This window comes from Sus scrofa, chromosome X, assembly GCF_000003025.6.
Source record: "Sus scrofa isolate TJ Tabasco breed Duroc chromosome X, Sscrofa11.1, whole genome shotgun sequence".
Lineage (NCBI taxonomy): Eukaryota > Metazoa > Chordata > Mammalia > Artiodactyla > Suidae > Sus > Sus scrofa.
In genome coordinates, this window is record NC_010461.5 from 123,964,003 (window position 1) to 123,983,015 (window position 19,013).

The window sequence follows — 19,013 nt, forward strand, 5'->3', positions numbered from 1 at the left end:
GTCACACTTGTCCCCTTGGAATGGCCCCGTCCCAAGAATTCTGAGCTCCTGCACAGCCCAGAACAGGACTGCAGAAGCATTTCTTGCTGGAATGATTGAGAACCAACAGTGTGACTGTGTCTTTAATAAGGCAACACTGGAAGCTGCTTCATTGGTTTCCCTAAGGTGACCAGTCCCTGAGCAACAGGCAAAGTGACCCTGGGAGATGCAGGAGGAAGCCAGTCTCTTTCTGAGGAAGATCTGAGCTGTGTCCCCTGCTCCCACACTCATAAGGCCATCAAGATCCCTTGGAGCACCCCTCCCCCACTTTCCAACAGGAAACTCCAGTTAGGGAAAAGGGAGAAAGAGGGAAAGCTAGAATTCACTAAGCCCTGCCCTGCCCTAAACAGCCTAGCACATGTTACCATGCAAGATGTAGATGCAATCACTATGCCCATTTTACAGATAAGGAAACTGAGACCCTGAATGGTTAAGTAACTTGCTCCAGTCACACAGCCAAGAGCAGGCAGATCCATGACTTCCACCCAAGCTGCTTGACTTCCACCCTGTGTGTTTTGGGGAACCAGTGGGAGGGGGCACGGAAGGGTGCTATGAATACTTAGTAGTTTACAAATGAATATATGATGAGTGTGTTTGCAGACAAGGAGGGTAGCAGTGAGACAGAGTCATGCTGGACAAATGGGGAAGAGGGGGTGGGTGTGGCTCCGTGGAGTGTTGCTGTTGGGGTTGACAGTGTGAGCCTCCCTGATGACCTTAGAGAGGACAGAGAGAGGTCGAATCAGGACATTAGGGTCAGTCTTACACCATGGATAATTACAGTCCAGAACTCTGAAGTCAGACTGCTTGGGTTCAAATCCCAGCCCTTCCGCTAAGTGTGGGTAGCTGATGGCGGGGAGTTAACTTACGTTTCTTTTCACCATAGGCTTTCCCCAGGTCCCAAAGAGAAGGAGGCCACCAACCCCAGAGAGCCTAAGAGAGACGTGACTGGTGAAGGGGCCTTCGAGGGCCATGATCCAGACTCTGAAAGGTAACTCAGTGCAGGAACATGGAGCCCCTGTGGCCCCCTATCCAAGGTCAGTGGATGGAGCTGGGAGCGGTATCTGGACCAGTGCAGGTCCTCAGTGAATATCTGTTGAAAGACTGAATGAAGGAATGCATGAGGCCTGGAGAGGAGCAGGCTCCTGCCAAGATCCCTCAGGGAGCTGGTTGCAAAGGAGGACAAAACTCTAGGCCCAGCCCTTGGCCCAACCTCACTGTGCTTTTACTCCATTGAAAGCAGCCCTGCAGGTGGCCAAAGCAAGCAAGGCCACCAAGATGGCAGTTTGGGGAAGTCAGTGAACAAAGAATGCACAGGCCCTAGCAGAGCATCTAACAGGCACTCAGGCACTTTGGGGATGACCTGTAGACAAAGTGGCACCAGATGCTTGGCCCCTTGTTCTGTTGGCCATTGGGCTGCCATTGGGCCGGCCTCCTCCTGAGTTGCCACCTTGCTCTGTTTTGGCTCCACACTTGCTCCCAGCCCATCAAGTTGGGAAGAAAAGCAGTGCAGGATGACAGCTTGCAGTCACATATCTGCTCTTGGGACATTTGAGTTAGATGAAATCAAAACTGAATCAGAGTCAGCAAATGCTTCTCTCCCCGTAACAGATCAAGTGCACAGTCAAGTGAAGGCAACATGGGATCCAGAGCCATGGGCTCCCCACCTGAAGGATTGGCTGGAGTAGACATCAGCTCTGGGAGAGGAGGGTGAGCTATCCAGAGGAAGCCAATGGCCCCAAGTTGCTGATTCTCCAGGGTCAAGTTGCCAAAGCTGATCATTTCCCATAGTTCGGTCCACTACTCATCCCATCCCCAGCACTGCTGCCCCAAGGGAATCCTTTCTCTCTGGACACTCCACTTCTGGGAATTTACTAGGCTTGAATCTTGTTCCTTCCCCTGTCCTCTGCCACTGGCTCTCAAGCTCCTCCCAAGCAGACATGGGGGCGGCCATGGGCAGGTAGTACAAACCTATGGGGAATGAGTGAATGATGGATGAGTCAGTGTTTTCCTGACTCTTGACTGAGCTCTGGGGGCAAGCCAGAAGGAAGTCCTTCATCCCTGCTTTCTCCCTTCCCTTTCAGAAGCCCCAAAGCCGCCTTGCCCCCCTCACCTTCCTCCTCTAGCCAGCTCTGCTGTCAGGTTTAGGGAGCAGAATAGCTGTGGCTCCAGTGAGGCAAAGTAGAAGCCAGGCATGTCCAGCTGACTTCTTGGACCTGGGTGAAGTCAGGGTCCATTTTCTCAGGGGTGGAAAGGTGCCATTTGTCCCTTTTGGTTTGAAATTGTGCCCCAAATGGGCACAAAGGTAAGGTGTGCAGATGTTGGCACAGATAGTTCAGCTCCAAGCTGTGCTAGAGGCCTTATGGTTCAGAGCAGATGGCCAGAGAGGATGGCAAGGCCGGGATCCGCAGAGAGCCACCAAGGCATGTTGCCAGCCGGCACCCCTGCCCTGCTTTCCCACTGGCCCTCTCAGCTGCCCCTACTTCCCCACACCCACCAGGACCCCTTGCCCCCACCAAGTTTACTGATCTGAAACTGATACCTGGCCCCTGAGCCCTGAGTCCCAAATCAGGAGCACAAGCCAACATGGGAAGAGCACGGCAGGTCCTAGCCTCTGCCCACTGTGCCTTGGTAGGTGCAAGGAAAGGGCACAGGGCCAAGGCCTTGCTTCTCTGATCTGCTGCCGCCAGTGGGGAGGACTGCAGGAGCTTGACACCTGCAGCCTGCATCACTGTGTGCGGGCAAGCATGGTCCTGCAGGTCGACCCCATTCTCCATGTTACTGGGTTTGGCACTTGAAGTCTTTGCTTTCAGCTTTCAGTTCCCTTAAAATGAAGCCATGGCTCATATTCATTTGCAAAATTATCTGAAGAAACTTCTAGCTTTTTATGACTTTTAATGCAGTCTTTTATGCTGCCTTATTTATTTATTTTGACAATGTTTTTTTTTGGGGGGGGGCTGCACCACCCACAGCATGTGGAGGTTCCCAGGCTAGGGATCAAATTAGAGCTGTAGACACCGGCCTATACCACAGTCACAGCAACACCAGATCTGAGCCATGTCTGCAACCCACAGCACAGCTCACGGCAACAATGGATCCTTAACCCACTGAGTGAAGCCAGGGATCGAACCTGTGTCCTCATGGATGATAGTCAGATTTGTTTCTGCTGAGCCACAATGGGAACTCCTGACAATGATTTTTAAGAGACTGGCCTTTATTGTCTTTCCAAAGAAAAGGTCGTTTCTCATGAAGGAAAACCCACTCTCCTTTTTTTTTTTTTTCCACTCATTTTCATGAGTTTTCTTAATAATTGAATTTAGTGATTATGGTTGCAAGTACAACTGGCATAAATGGATTTCGGAAGAAAACCCAGGAACTCTTTGTGAGCATTCTATTCGAGTGGATTCTACAAACAGCCGCAGGGCTCAGTAATAATAACAGGCACACTTTAGCACGTGTTGGGGCCCAGGCATTGTTCTAAGTACTTGGCATCTATTAAGTCATTTACTCTTCTCAGAAAACGTATGAGGCAGACGCAGTTCAACCCATTTCAATGATGAGCAAACTGAGGCCCAAAGTGGTCAGGTGATGTGCCCAGGGTCACACAGCCAGGAGGTTAGCAAAGCCATGATTTGAATCAGAGCACTGCACCCCCAGGGAGTGTGCACTTAAACACCAGGCCACACTGCACTATGGTCAGTCAGCTGTAGACTGTGAGTGAGTATTGTGCCCCGAGCATCATTTTCAGCAACTCCTCAGTGCCTATCATCTGTCAGGGACAGGAGCCACCCTCTCGGGGGGAGTAAACATAAAAACACAAAATCCGGAACCAAGACCAGGCTTGGCCTCCTTCCATAGGCTGTGCTCAGCTGCTGGCTTTCCCTCTCTCCTGCGTGATCAGGACGTGCACGCTGCCAATTCGCAGCCTCACACACCTGGACCACTGGCTGCCAGGTAAGAGTGGGGAAACTGCCCCTTGCTTTTCTCAGCTCCAAGCCATGTTCACCTCAGGTAATTGCCGCAGAACAGGAAGGCTGGGAGGGGCCCTGACCTGGAGGTGAATCCACCCAGCAGGGGCAGTGGGGGAGAGGGTACTGGTAATAAGTCAGGGGACCAGCCAACTCAGCACCTACCTACGGGGAACCCAAGCTGAGGTGGCAGCTTGGGAAAAGACCTCAGCGGGCCTGTGTGCTTCCCCCCTCAGCTCAGGTACCACTTTGGCCTCTACTGTCCTAGCAGATAGGAAGAGACAGACCCAAAGGGGTAAGACATCAGCCAACAGTGCTGCTGCCCCCAGCTAGGAAGTCCTCCATAAACAGGCAGTCAGCAACTACTCGGAGAACACCCACCCTGTGCTGTAGGCTGGAGCACAGAGCAATCAGACATGGCTGATGGGGGGCAAAACCTGGCCCAGACTGGAACAACACATCATGCTGGAGCGGGGAAGGAGGGTCCAGCACAGCCTCATGGGAGAGGTGGCTTTTGAGCTGAATCATGCAAGGTACATAGGAGCCCTCCAAGCAAAGTGAACAGGATATACAAAGGAGTCCAAACAGCCTCTTGTTTTCTGGGCACTGTATGTAGCTGAGTGTGGCCAGTGCTGAGGACCTTCATGGGGCAATGGTGGAAGAGGAGTCTTGTCAAGGTAAGCAGGGGCTGATTGACCTTTAGTGCCAAATATGGTTAATAATCACAACAGCTACTTCACTTTGGGACACCTACTGTGTGCACAGCCCTCTACTCAGTGTCTCACACAGTCTCTCCATAATCCTGTGAGGGTTGTGCCTAATTATAGTGAAGGACAAAGGCCCAGAAGAACCCAGGCCGCTATAACTCCTGAGAAGAACAGTGCTCTGAAAGAAATAGCCAGGGTGCTAAGATAGTGATGGCAGTGAGGAGGGCTACTACTTAGATGAGTGGAGAGGGGCCACGCAGGAGAGCTGCAGATAGGGATAGTTAAAAACCCTGCTGTGGGAACATGCTTAGCAGGTTCCAAAACATAGAGTGGCTGGAGCCTACCAGGTGGCAAGGGGGACCATAGATGGAACAGGGCTTTGGTAAGCCATAGTAAGGAGACTGGATCTTATTTCAAGTTTTAAGCCAGAGAGGAACATGGTCTGATTTGGGCGTTTAAAAGTTGAGTGAATTTTTGCTATGAGCTGGGGTGGGCAATGGATGTCTAAAGTATGAGGTCCTATTATATGACATTTTTTTGGTCTCGAATTGCACTGACAATTAACAGAGTGAAGACAATAACTAACCACCTGTAGTGCATCCTGTCATGTGCCTAACAATCTTCCCAGCAACCCTGTGAAACAGATAAGATGGGGAAACTGAAGCATAAAAAGGTTAAGTGACTTGTCAGGGGCTTACAAAAGGCAGAGCTGAATCCCAACACAAAAAACTCTAAGAAAAATCTCAGGAGAAACTCTAAAAACTAGTTCATGAAATCTATCTTTGGGGCCTATCCTTAAGACCCAGAATCAGTAACTGTCAGATGGTTAATATGTACTACATGCCATCTGTACTATATCTCATGTAATATTCCTCAAACCTGAGGAAGGTTCTGGCTTCTTCCGCAATTTGTCAATGGAGGAAACAGAGGGCTCCTTTGAGGATCAGAGACAGGAATAGAGTCCAGGCTTGGAACTACTTTCGTCTGATTAAGTCTGCAAAATCAAAATCAAAACCAACCATTGATTATAGTGTTTCACAATTCTAGCTGCACTTGAGAATCACCTTATAAGTGTTTTCTAGGAAATTGTACTGAGCCCTACTCAGAGAATCTGCATTAAATTGTTCTGCAGTAGGCCTACACTATCAATGTCTTTTAAAAAGCTCCCAGTTTATTTTCATGTTCAGTCTAGATTGAGAAGGACTGTTCTAAAAGTCACTTGGGCAGTATCTGGAGACAATGCTGATTGCCGTAACTGGGAAGAGGGTGCTACCAGCAAATGGCGGGTAGAGACCAGGGGTGCTGCCCAACTTCTTACAAGGCGTGGGACAGATCCCATGACAGTTATCAAGACCAAAATGTCGATAATAGCGAGCTTGACAAACCTTGTCCTAGAGCTTCACAATCTCTATGGGAAGCCAGAAAGTTGTGCATTGGGAAGAAAGAAGGGACGCAGTCGGCAGCCGCGCAGAACGCGCGCACCCGGGCGCGAATTCCGGACTCGCTCACGGTCCCGGCGCGAGGCCGGCCCGTGCGCACCTGCGCGGGAGTGCGCCGGGGTGGTGCGCGGTAGCATCCGGCCCGTGGGCGCCTGCGCGCGCCGCCATTTCCTGCAGCCGCCCGCGTGCGTCGCGGTGCCTGTCGGGAGCCGCGCCCGTCCACCCCGCGAAATGGCTCCCCCGGGCGCGACGGGGCTCGGAGGCGCTCCTCCCCGGCCGTTGCTCGCGCCGGCCGCCAGAGGGCGCGCCAAGACCACGCTTGGGCCTGCCGGCCACCTCGGGCCGCCCTGGGCGCCCGCGTCCCTTCCCTCCCCCCCCCCCCAGCGGCCTTGGGGCTGACGCAGGCCCCCGAGCACGCGCCGACCTCCGGGCGGAGAGGAGAATGGGTGCCCGCGAGGAGAAGAGCCGGGGCGGCGGTGGGGGGGGGGGTCCCGTGGCCAGAGGCCGTGTGGCAGCGAGCCCGCTGTTGGGGGTCTCTGCCCGCGGGCGCTGGCGCTCCGTGGGAGCGGGGAGACCCGCGGAGCCGTGGACCTGCTGCAAAGTTGGGGAGCTCGGCCCTCCTCCTCTGTAGTCACAGGTGCAGAAGGAGGCCCCATAGCACAGGGAGCATGGACCCCTTGCTGGGGCTCAAATCCCGCCTCCGTAACTGACTTGCTTTGCAGTCTTGGGTATCTTTTTAATCTTTTATTTCTTTGGCCTCGCCCACGGCATGTGGAAGTTCTCAGGCGAGGGATACGAACCTGCGTCACAGCAGTGACTCAAGCCACAGCTGTGACAACCCTGCAGCACTGCAAGAGAACTCCTGTGTGCTTCTGTTTCCTTACCTGTACAGTAGTGACGATGATAGTTCCTGGATGCAGAGTTGTGAGGGTGAAATGGGTTTGTGTGTGTAAAGCTCTTAGGACATTGTCTGGCACAAAGTACTATGTACATGTTGAACTCTCCTTGTATAAAAGCTTAAAGCAGCCCCAGAGGAGTCCCTCTTTCCACCGAAAACATTTAAGGGCACTTGGAAAGGTGGCTTCTGCTCCCCTTTACCGGCCTTATTGGCCTCATTTAATAACTTTACATTTATAGCATATGCTGTTTGCCACTTTCTTGCTGTGGAAGTTTGGGCTTTTCAGGTTTATGTGCCCTCTGCATTACAACAAGTGAACTTTTTTTTCCTTTGGTACCCTACCTCCCACCCACCCCCACCCCACCCCCACCCCCACCCCCACCCCCTGGGAGTATGGAGTTCCGAGGCCCTAGGGATCAGATCCAAGCCACAGTTGCGACCTATACTGAAGCTGCAACAGTGACAGATCCATTAACTCACTGTGCTGGGCCAAAGATCAAATCTGTGTCCTGCAGAGATGCTGCCAATCCCGCTGAGCCACAGCGGGAACTCTGGAACAGATGAACTGTAATCAAGAGTGGAAGGTGCTATCCTCTTCCATGTAGAAAGTGTGATTGTCCAGAACAGCCACTTGCACTCTTGCTTAAAGTTCATCTGTCACACAGGTGGGGGCCGTAGTGGACTCCTCTTTGGCAACCCCTCCCACCTCATCTGGGAGAGGAACCTGCCAAGGCCTCGGAAGCAGGTATCAGTTTGCAGTAGGTGAGCCAGGGCTGGTCCCACGGCACTCGCTCCATAAGGGTGCTGGTTCTTCCACAGCGACTTGGCTGGTTGTGAGAAGAACGTGGTCACCAAGGAGGGAGAGGAGGCCTGGCAAGGGAGGCCCGGAGCCCTAAGAGATGGCCAGGGAGACCCAGCTGTGCCCACCCAGCAGCCTGCAGATCCCAGCACCCCAGAGCAGCAGAGCAGCTCCAGAAAACCTGAGCAGCTCCTGGAAGTGGACAGCCAGGCCAACAGGTAAGCGCTATGCTGGACTGGGCTCCTGCCTACCTGAACCAGAGTTTTGTCAGGGGCCATGACCAAGGTGGGACCCGCTTTTGCCCCACATCCACGCAGGCCCCTGCTGCAGGAGTGGGGTTAGGATGGTGACTCCCTGGGCTTCCTGTGGCACCAGGAGCTGAGGTGGGGCCTGTGATGGGAGAGTGCAGCAAGGTGAAGCACAGAGAGCAGGTGAGCAGGCATTAGACAGGTGCCCTGACAGAGGCAGTAAGGGTGGCAGCCGGATTGTGATTGGTGATGTGTTGGTGTGAGAGGGCAAGTGTGACTGTCACTGGAAGCAACCTTGTGGTATTGAGTGTGAGGTATTCAAGTCAAGGCTCTCCTGACAGCATGTGGCCACTACACTCACGCCTTGCACAGGTCACAGGCGTGCAGACAGGTGTATTTCTTTGAGATTTCAGAAAAAGCAAATGAGTTCCTGTCGTGGCTCAGCAGAAATGAATCCAACTAGGAACCACGAGGATGTGGGTTTGATCCCTGGCCTCACTCGGTGGGTCAAGGATCCGGCATTGCTATGAATTGTGGTGTAGGCTGGCAGCTACAGCTCCAATTAGACCCCTAGCCTAGAAACCTCCATATGCTGTGGGTGCGACCCTAAAAAGACAAAAAGGAAGAAAAAAAAAAAGAGCAAATGAAAGCAATGACCACTTCTGAAGATCTGAGGAAACAGTTTCTCACACAAGACATAAATCCTGGTAGGTCAGAGCACAGGCTTTCACCAGTGCAGGAGAAGGGAGATGGCTCATGTGGCTTCTCTTGCAGGGATAAAAAAAAAATGTCCATCCATCCTCATGATACTGGGCTTCTTAGGTTCTGTACTTAAATAGGAGGTTATTTTTAGGGCCAGGCTCAACTGTTAGGTAATAGGTTTCCTTATCGATTGCTTTGTCCATCCTTGTCTCCACTCCTTGTAGAAGCCCAGACCAAACACACTGAATGAACAACTTTGGGTTCCCTTCATGGCTCAGAGGTAATGAACCTGACTAGTACCCAGGAAGATGCAGGTTTGATCCCTGGCCTCACTCAGTGGATTAAGGATCCAGTGTTGCAGTGGCTGAGGTGTAGGCCAACAGCTACAGCTCCAATTTGACCCCTAGCCTGGGAACTTCCATATGTTGTGGGTGCAGCCCTAAAAAGCAAAAAACAAAAACAAACAAACCAACCACCCCAACAACTTTGGACTTCTGGGCATTCTATTCAGTGTTCTATCTGGCAAGACAGGGTATAAAAAGTACAACCTATAGATAAAGGAGGACATGACTGCATTTCTTTGGGGTTTGGGGGGGGGTGTCAGGAGAGGATTTATTTACAAGTACATGAGGTTGGAGCTGGAAGACTTTGCCAGATAGATACATTGTAAAGGAAATTCAACGTCAGAGTTGCAGCAGTGGGAGGTTCTGACTTAAAGACCAGACATAACTTGTAGGAAGACCCTCTTTAGCTGCCACATGGAGGATCAGACTGGGGGGTACATGCAACATGAGGCAGGCCAAGGTTGTTCCCATTCTTCCTTGGCTTTGGTTGGTTGCCACTTTGGGAACAGGAACTGTATGGACTCAGATTGGCCCCTAATTATACCTGTCTTTGGAGGCATATGGCTTTAGATGGACAGCCCAGGATATTCCCCCTCCCGCCCCAAATCCTCTTCTCTCCACAAGCTCCCAGGGCCAGTTGTCCAGCCATGTCCTTGGCTAAGTCCCTGTGTTTCAGGGATGCAAAGGGAGCCTTCCTTTTGGATTCTACATGTAAAGCCACCTGCTTCATTAGCTGACTTTTTTTTTCTTTTGTTTCAAGAAGAAAGAAAGGGGTGTTGACTATTGGCCCCTAAAATTCTAAGCAAGTATGTAAAAAAAGTAAAAATAAGAGAGAAACAAAGGCAGATGGAAAATAACATTGAAAGGTCTTTTCGAGGAAGAGGAGTCGAGGAGGTGTACTGAGAAGCAAAATTTTGGATACCTAGAAACCAACCCAAGCTGAGTTAACTTTCCAGTGTGCTTTGGACCCTGAAATAGGTGCACCAGATTTGGTGACATGGAGCTTATGGATGCCTGGACAGGGAAGGTTTGGGGAACAGAAAGGGTGTGGTTGGATTATGGTAGACTGAAGACAGAGTGGGATGTAAGGAGGTGATGGATGTGGGAGAAGAGAGCAGATAAACATAGGACAATGACAAGGACTTCCTACAGTGTGTGCTTATGTGCTCAGGGAAGGAAATAACAGTTCAGTAGAGAGTTTGTTGTTCAAAGAGGGAGTGAGCAAACCTGAGGGTGAAGGGTCACTGAGGTCATGCTGGAGGCTGGGTGGTGGTAGATTCTATAGCCTTTGGTCAGAAGGAGAAGTTTTGACCTCTGAGATACGAAGGCAGGCTGAGTGCGGATGTAAGTCAGATGGCAGAAGAAAGAATGAGCAGAGTAATGTGGGCGCCTTTATTTGTTCTGTGAATTAATGAGCCACACATTCCATAGTTACACCAAATTTTACTTAGTGATTAGCTAGTGTCAAACCATGTGCTAAGTGTAGGGCATACAGACAAATAAGACTTTGTCCATACCCTCTATCCCTGATAAAGTGAGATGGCAGCATATTAGAAGAAGCATGTGACTTGGCAGGCCTCATGGAATCACGACAGGAGAGGTGACAGTGGATGTTCATCTTGAAGTTTTTGAGGGTATGAAAGAAGGGTCCAGGAGTAAGGGAATCTCCTGTGCTTAGAGAGTTGACAGTAAGGAGAACTGTTTGGTTTGATGTGGCTGTAGTTTATGGACAGAAGGCGGTGGAGGAGTTGATGTTGGGCAGATGGTGTCCAGACAGGGGTTAACCTAGCAGGCCTGAGACTGCTCTCCTTATTAAGGCCTGCTTGCAAGCTGGGCCCTTGGCTGGTCTCTTGGAACTTGAAAGAGTGAACAGTTCTCTACAGAGATAGGAACCTCCCCCTAAATGATTCATGACGAGGCTGATGGCCTAGATTACTTGTACAAATGATGTGTTTTATGGTGAATCTCTGCTTGTCTTCTGGGATTTGGGAATTTGGGTACATTTTAGGCAGAAAGCACTTACCTGACCAGCTTCTAATAAAAACCTTGGGCTATGGATGAAAACACTGCACTTTCCTTTTGCTGATTTTGCTTGCTATCCTTTTATGGTAATAAATCTTAACCAGAGGAGGACTATGTGCTGAGTCCTGGGAGTTCTAGCAAATCACTGAACCTGAGGGTGCTCTCAGAGACACCAACACACCACACACTGTATCAGTGTAATAAAGGACAAAAACTACATTATCACAAGCATAGATGGGCAGGGTCAGACCCTTATGCCATAATAAGGACTTGGACTTTCTCCTGAGGATAAAGAGGAGGTAAGGAAATTTGTTTTTATTTTATTTTTTTTATTTTATTTTATTTTATTTTATTTTTGCCATTTCTTGGTCCACTCCCGCGGCATATGGAGGTTCCCAGGCTAGGGGTGGGATCAGAGCTGTAGCCACAGGCCTACACCAGAGCCACAGCAACGCAGGATCCAAGCCGCGTCTGCAACCTACACCACAGCTCGCGGCAACGCCGGATCGTTAACCCACTGAGCAAGGGCAGGGACCGAACCCGCAACCTCATGGTTCCCAGTCGGATTCGTTAACCACTGCGCCACGATGGGAACTCCTGTTTTTAAATTTTAAAATACGTATAACATAAAAATTACCATCCTAACCATTTTTAAGTGTGCACTTTAGTGGCATTAAGTATGTTCACAGTGTTGTGCAACCAATCTCCAGAACTGTTTCTACCTTGCGAAAGCCGAACCCTGTCCACATGAAACAACAACTTCATATAAGTGGAACCGTGCAGTATTTGTCTTTTTGTAACTGGCATCTTTCGATTAGCATAATATCTTGATGGTTCATCCATGTTGTAACATGCACCAGAATTTTATTCTTTTTTAAGATTGAATAATATTTCATAATCTGGACATACTACATTGTGTTTATCCATTTATCCATCAGTGGACATTGCCACAGCCACAGCCTCGCCAGAGCTGAGCTGCATCTGCAACCTACACCAAAGCTCACAGCAATACTGGATCCTTAACTCACTGAGAAAGGCTAGGGATTTAACCTGCATCCTCATGGATACTAGTCTGGTTTGTTACCACTGAGCCACAATGGGAAATATTGGAAAAGTTTTAAGCAGTGCATTGATATGGTCAGATTTGTACTTTAGAGTTCTCTCTGTGATGGTGATGAAAAGAATGGACTGGAAGTGGGCAGGGTGCAGGTAGGGAGAAGAGCTAGGAAGTATACCAGTCCTCCAGATAAGAAGTGATTTTATGTCTAAGTCCGTTGAAGTAGAGGATAAGGGATTTTTTAAGTTAAGTTGGTAATCCTATCCTGAGGTAAAAAATTTTACACATACATAATATACATCTGTACATAAACATGGAGACAGACTTGAACAGAGATCTTAGGGTTTAATTCTAAATCTTCAGCCATGAGTCAGGTATAAACACAAATACAAAACTCATTGGTTTATATAAAATTGGTGCTCCTCTTTGCCACACTTTATATTTTTATCAGAATTGTGTTTCTGGCAGATGGGACCAGTTGCGGTTACCTGGTCAACATGAAGCCTACGCTTTCTACTGTACAATTTTTTTTTTTGCCCTGATATATAATCTTATGGTGATTGTAGACTAAATTTTGGGTGAGGCACGAAGCAGAAACCAAACAGCCAATTGGGGTGTCTCCAAAGCTCATCTACCTGGAGGCAGATATTGGTCCTAGACACTAGGGACAGAGAGGTCCTTCAGCACAGATATTTTGGGATATTGCTAAGCAATATATTAGCTTCCGTGGAGAGTTGACAGGGAGAAAGGAATGAAGAAATGAGAAGAGCTAGTGCACACAGCTTGGCTTGTTGCCCGAGCTTGCCTGTTGCAGGGGGAAGAGAAGCTTCAGGATGGGGGATGGGGTGTTTGAAGTTTGAAAAGACTTTTTTTTTTTTTTTTTTTTTTTTTTTTTTTTTTTTGCTTTAAACGGGTCCCTTAAGTGATGAGCCCTGGCTTCCGCTGCTACTCCATTTCCCTCGGAAGACTTAGTGATAGGAAGTGTAGCGGTAGCTATGCCATGAGATTGAGCTGCGCGAATGGCGGCTGGGGGGCGGGTAGGTTGTCAAAAGTACATCCTGAGTGCTTTTTATGAACTGCAAAGGACCCTCACCCTAGACTTTTCTTCTGTTTTCAAAAAAGAATGAAAGTGCTATGCCTCGTAAGGTCAACTACTTCGCAATAAAAAAGACTGCAATAAACAAAGCAGCCACAGCAATACTTCTGCGCCTGTGCGTGGGTGCCCAGGACTCACGTGCGCTTGCGTCCCACACGAGTGCGGCTGCGCGGGCCGCCATTTCCCGCAGCGGCGAGCTCGGGTCGCAATGACCGCTGGGAAATGGGACGGTCAATAAAGAAAATGGCTGCTGTGAGCAAATTAGGCTTAGGCAGAGCTTATTCTCGGCCTGGCCCGTGCAGGCCAGCAGATGGCGCGCGAGGATCACAAATGGGTTGGGCAGCCCTAGCCTGGCTTGGTCAGGAGTCCGGGTTTTCAAGGCCTTTCCCCCCTCCCCCCCCGCGCCTTGTAGGGTCAACAGCCCGATTGAGAATGTCGGAAGCCGAACATTCTCCTCCGCTTCAGGCGGTCCCCACCCAGTCCGCCAAGGAAGCTGGGGTAAGAGACCCTTTCCCAGAGAGCTGGGCTCCTGCTGGGCTTTCGTGCAGGACCCCTCTGAGCACTGTGGCCTGGGGAACAGACAGGGTGGCTTGGTACTTTTTAGGGAGGACAGATGAACTGCGCCTTGGAAGGTTAGAAGAAAGGAGATATGGCAGCAGGACGCAGGGGAAGGACATGTCACTGTTTCAGTCGAGGAGAAGATTGTGTTAAAACCTCCTGGAAGTCATTATGTGTTCTTGTCGGTACTGCTGACAAGGAGAGGAACTGTCCCACAGGTGGGGGCCGTAGTGGACTCCTCTTTGGCAACCCCTCCCACCTCATCTGGGAGAGGAACCTGCCAAGGCCTCGGAAGCAGGTATCAGTTTGCAGTAGGTGAGCCAGGGCTGGTCCCACGGCACTCGCTCCATAAGGGTGCTGGTTCTTCCACAGCGACTTGGCTGGTTGTGAGAAGAACGTGGTCACCAAGGAGGGAGAGGAGGCCTGGCAAGGGAGGCCCGGAGCCCTAAGAGATGGCCAGGGAAACCCAGCTGTGCCCACCCAGCAGCCTGCAGATCCCAGCACCCCAGAGCAGCAGAGCAGCTCCAGAAAACCTGAGCAGCTCCTGGAAGTGGACAGCCAGGCCAACAGGTAAGCGCTATGCTGGGCGTTTTTTCAGGGGTTGCAACCCAGAACAAATCTTAACATACTGAGCATGCCAGTTACCTTATGTAGTTGTGACTGACTAGCGACCAGTTGAAGCTGACCGGCAATGAGTACCCCAGAAGTAGATGTCTTTGAGCATCACTTTGGTGCCACAGCATCAAATATGTTAGACCAAGTCTGGCATAGAGAAGGTGCCCAGAGAACTATGAGTTAGAACTGAGACGGTCAGCTCATACCTTGTATTGCTATCATTCTGATATATCTGCTGCCTCTTCATTGTTGATATGCTCACATGGTTGTGGAAAGGTCTTCTGCTGGGGAGGGAACAGTTCACTTGAGACCTAAAGCACAAGGAGGAGCTGGCCGGGCAAAGAATATGGGAAGAGCCAAGGAAGCAGCATGTCTGGAGCCCCATCATCCACAACATTTCACCTCCCGCCTGGAATGTATTTTTACCTTGTTCCCTCAGCTCTGCTGTCCACTTGGCTCCTGTGCTGGGTGTGGATCAGGGGATGCTCAGTAGTCACTTCTCTTCTCCCTTTCTGGTGCCCCCATCTGTCTTTCAGGTTTCTGTGGGGCCTCGCATCCCAGCCACTACACCTCCTCCAGTCTCCATGGCACATTCCGGTGTCCTAGAGTGATATAGGAATAGGCCAGGGTGACTGGGCACATTGGTAGGGTATCTCACCCAACCTAGGGTGAGAGGGCAGCTACTCTGAAAGGGCTTCACACATGAGAGAGTGGTGACATGTCCAAGGGTACGAGAGAGGCCACGTACTTGTGACAGACTGCGAAGATGAGGCGGGGCAGTTGGGCAGGTGCACTTGATTCTCTGGCCAAAGAGTGATACCCAAGCCTCAGCCAGGTGGATGTAGCCACTTCCAGAACATGATCTGATTGGCAGTGTTTTGACGAGAAGCCAAAACTAACCCAGGACAGAGCCGGGCTGAGGCTGCTGGACAGAGGGATGATAGGAGGTGAATGGCACAAATGCAGAAGAGTCAGTGATGGGCGGTGTGTTACACCAATGGGTGGAGATTCAGAAAAACCTTTATACCTGTCAGTTTCTTGCCTCCACTTAGGACAAGTAACTTCCAGAATGAGGTGTATCTAAATTTCTTTCTTGGTTATACCTAAATTCGTTTCTTCCGCTGGAGAATGGGGTGGGCAGCTCATTCCAGGAAGGGGCTGTCCCATTGATTGAGGTAGTAAGCAAGACTGTATCTGTTGAGTCTCCAGTAGCCCCATAGTTCTGCTCTAACTAATTGAGTCACAGGCCCGGGCTCTTGGCTGCAGGAGTAGTTCTGGGCATGCTGGAAGGTTGGGGTCTTGCCCCTGACTTACGGTGTGACTTGTGTCACATAGCCTGGGTTTTGTCATCTGTAAAATGAGTTCCTCTACCCATTGATCTCAGGAGCCTCAAAGAACAAAAGCTCAGTGCTTTTCACGGATTTTTTCAACATAAATTAGCATTTTTAAAAACTCCTTGAAGTGGCAGTCTCGGGATTAGCCCTTGAAATCCCTCTTTGACCCTGGAAAACAGCAGGTGTTGACACACTTGCCCATCCATGTACTTCTTTCAGGATGACAAACCCTTCGAGCTGTATGGCCACTGTTACCATTACGGCCACATCTGAGCAGCCTCATGTTTACACCCCAGCCTCCCCAAGTGAATTGGAGCCCAACTCAGCCAGGTAAGAAAAGAGAAGCTGGAGGCTACCCTGATGATGGAGATTCGCACTGGACTGAAGTCTCAGGAAGGGGATGTGTTGAGACCTGCGTGTAGGAGGGTAGCCCAGCACCACTGGCTGCAGGGAGCCTCTTTCTAGCGCCCTCAAATCCACACACAGTGGACTGTAGCCATGGGCTTTGATTTCAGTCCACAGTGAGTGCAGCAGCCTCGCAGCTCCTGTTTCTTGCTTTTCTTGCTCCGGGCCTTCCCACTAACTCTTTCACTTCCTTCAAACAAAATGCTCCTCTCTGCCCTGGACCCCTCCTTTAGGCCAGGCCCAGTCCCCCAGAATCTTTTTGTTCTGCTGTGCTCTTTCTACAGCAAAGGGATTCTCTTTGTGAAAGAGTATGTGAATGCTGGTGAAGTATCTTCTGGGAAGCCACTGTCTTCATTTTATGGCAGGTAAGAAGTCCCAGATATTTCCATGTCATGCCTTCTCCTGCCAGGTCCTGTGTAGTTTCTGTATAATCATTTATTGAGTAGATGGTAAAGCTTCCTTTATGTGAAACCCTGAGAGCAAAACTTTTCCACTTTTCCCTTAGCATCTCTTTGTCTGCTTGCTTCCTGATGCCATGTTGAAGGGTATGTCCATACCACCTCCATTAAAAACTATCACACACTGAGGCAGTGTCCTTCTGGGAATTTTATTTAGGACATCACCCCACTTCTAGAGTGAGAACTTTAGTAACAGAGAGAGAGGAGCATCCTGGCCTTCTTTTAGGATTGGGCCCCTGAAGATTCCAGACCAGCTTTCACTGCTGCGGTGAAATGGTGAACATGAGGATAGAGGTCAAGTTCAAGGCCCAGCTCAGCCCCCATTTATTGGATCATTTTGGACAAGATACTGTTTCCTGGGCAAGACAATCTGTCCTGTGGTTTTTCTTCTTCCAGTCCTGCTGTTTTCGCCTTTTGCTTTACCTTCCAGGAGGGTTGGAGGATAAGGTTAATGCTGAGAAGTCAGAAGCTGGGGTGACCATGACCTAAGCTTCTGTGAGAAAGGCAGCTTCAATAAAGAAAATCCCAGAGCTTGTAGCTACTTGCACTTCTCTGGCAATAGTTTTTTAATCATTAGTTTTTATTATAAAAACTCACATTATTGGAAAAGGAAGATGCAAAAAGGAAAAAAAACCTCACCCTTAATCCCACCCTGTCACTGAAGTGCAGGGGTTATGTTGGAAAGTTTGCTTCTTTTTTGTTCCCATTCCTAGTGTCTGATTTCTTCTGTGAGTGGGCCCCAGGTGACTGTCACATTATAACCCAGGTCCTTTCCCCATGGTCAGTGAAAGTGGGGGTTTTCCTGGTATACCATCCTCTGGTCATCTTCCTCACCCCCAATACAGGGGTCTTCTCTGAGAGAATTATGCCTTCTTGGCACCAGGTGCAAAGCCTCCCTTGCCATTTCGCACAACAGATGTTGGCTGGTCATACAGAGTCTTCTCTCAGCTTGTAATCACTGTGTTAATTAGAGAACCATTTTCCACTCATGACCGCGGTAATGATCTGGCTCCCATCTTCTGTTCTCCTCTCTCCCTGCACCATCAGCAACATTGAGGACTCGTGCAGCATGGCGGAGAAACTCCCATTTGACAGTACTCCATACCCTGAGCAGTAAGTCCAGGGAGCTCACAGGTCTACAGAGGAGAAACAGCTTGGATTGACATGCCAAGTCCATTTGCTTTTGTCTGGTGCTTTACTGCTACTTACCCATTTCTAGTCGTGATGTGTCACATCACACCATAGGGCACTGCTTCCCTTCTTGTGGTGTCACACTTGTGGTAATTAGAGCCTTTGAACCCGGGTAAAACCAAAGGGTGGACATAGTGAGTTAGTGGTCCCAGGCATGAGGAGAAGGGCATACAAGGTCATGTCTCCTGTAGGAAAACGCATGGGTGTACCTGTTCTAGAGGGGATATGGTAGGCAGGGGTACAGGGAGATATGGTAGGCAGGGGTACAGGGAGATATGGTAGGCAGGGGTACAGGGAGAGGCAAGCTGCCTGGAGCAAGAGTCACACCTATGATAGAGACTAGGGTGAAGATACGTGACTAGTTTTGGAAACAACGTGAGGGTCTCCCGGGGGCTGAGCTCCAGTCTGGCATAAAGCATGTACCAGAGGTTCTAGCTGCATTGTATCACTACTCTGAATGCCCGGCTGACTGTGGGTGCTTGTTTTTCATTTCTCAGAATAAGTGCAGGGATCTGTACTTACTGCCATCGGGAGATCCGAGACTGTCCAAAGATTACCCTAGAACATCTTGGCATCTGCTGCCATGACTACTGCTTTAAGGTAAGGAAGAGAGCTAGGGAGGCTATGGCACAGACATGGAAAACAGACTTGTGGTTGCCGGGGGGGGTGGGAGGGAGGGGGCTGGATGGGGGAGTTTGGGGTTCGTAGATGCAAACTGTGATCTTCTAGGGAAAGATTATTCTCAGAAAAGGATAAAGAAGTGCAAAGGAGCATGTGGCTGAAATGGCATGAGTGAGGGGTGAGTGGTAGGAAATAAACTTGCAAAGATGAGTGAGAACTGATTTATGTAGACTTTGGAAGACGCAGAGAGACTTTGGATTTCACTCTAAATGCAACTGGAATCTGTCGAGGGTTTGGACAGGGGAGAGACAAGGTGAGGGAAGTGCTGTAGGGGGGGCAAGATGGGAAAAGGAAACCACGTAGAGAAAAGAGTCACTTGATTAGGGAGTTGGCAGGGGAGATGTCAAGATGATGGCTGGCAGTTCGTGGGGTGTGAGAAAATGAGAGGAGTCCAAGGAGATCCCAAGTTCTGGGGCCTCAGCCATTAACTCAAAGGATGGCGGCGCCTTTTACTA

General features: G+C 49.9%; 1 protein-coding gene across 9 annotated transcripts in view; it reads left to right on the top strand.

Annotated features, from left to right (window-relative positions):
- The window catches only part of ZNF185 (zinc finger protein 185 with LIM domain), a 45,122-nt gene that overhangs the window by 21,022 nt on the left and 5,087 nt on the right, over positions 1-19,013 (top strand). For 6 of the 9 annotated variants that reach the window (XM_013986501.2, XM_013986497.1, XM_013986502.1 and 3 more), the window contains 9 exons: positions 923-1,027; positions 1,648-1,746; positions 3,895-3,990; positions 7,868-8,065; positions 14,247-14,444; positions 16,043-16,153; positions 16,513-16,593; positions 17,734-17,799; positions 18,375-18,477. In XM_013986501.2, coding sequence (XP_013841955.1) covers positions 923-1,027; positions 1,648-1,746; positions 3,895-3,990; positions 7,868-8,065; positions 14,247-14,444; positions 16,043-16,153; positions 16,513-16,593; positions 17,734-17,799; positions 18,375-18,477 — 1,057 coding nt within the window. The remainder of the gene's footprint in view (positions 1-922; positions 1,028-1,647; positions 1,747-3,894; positions 3,991-7,867; positions 8,066-14,246; positions 14,445-16,042; positions 16,154-16,512; positions 16,594-17,733; positions 17,800-18,374; positions 18,478-19,013) is intronic. The other 3 variants (XM_013986496.2, XM_013986500.2, XM_021079960.1) reach the window with 3 other exon arrangements.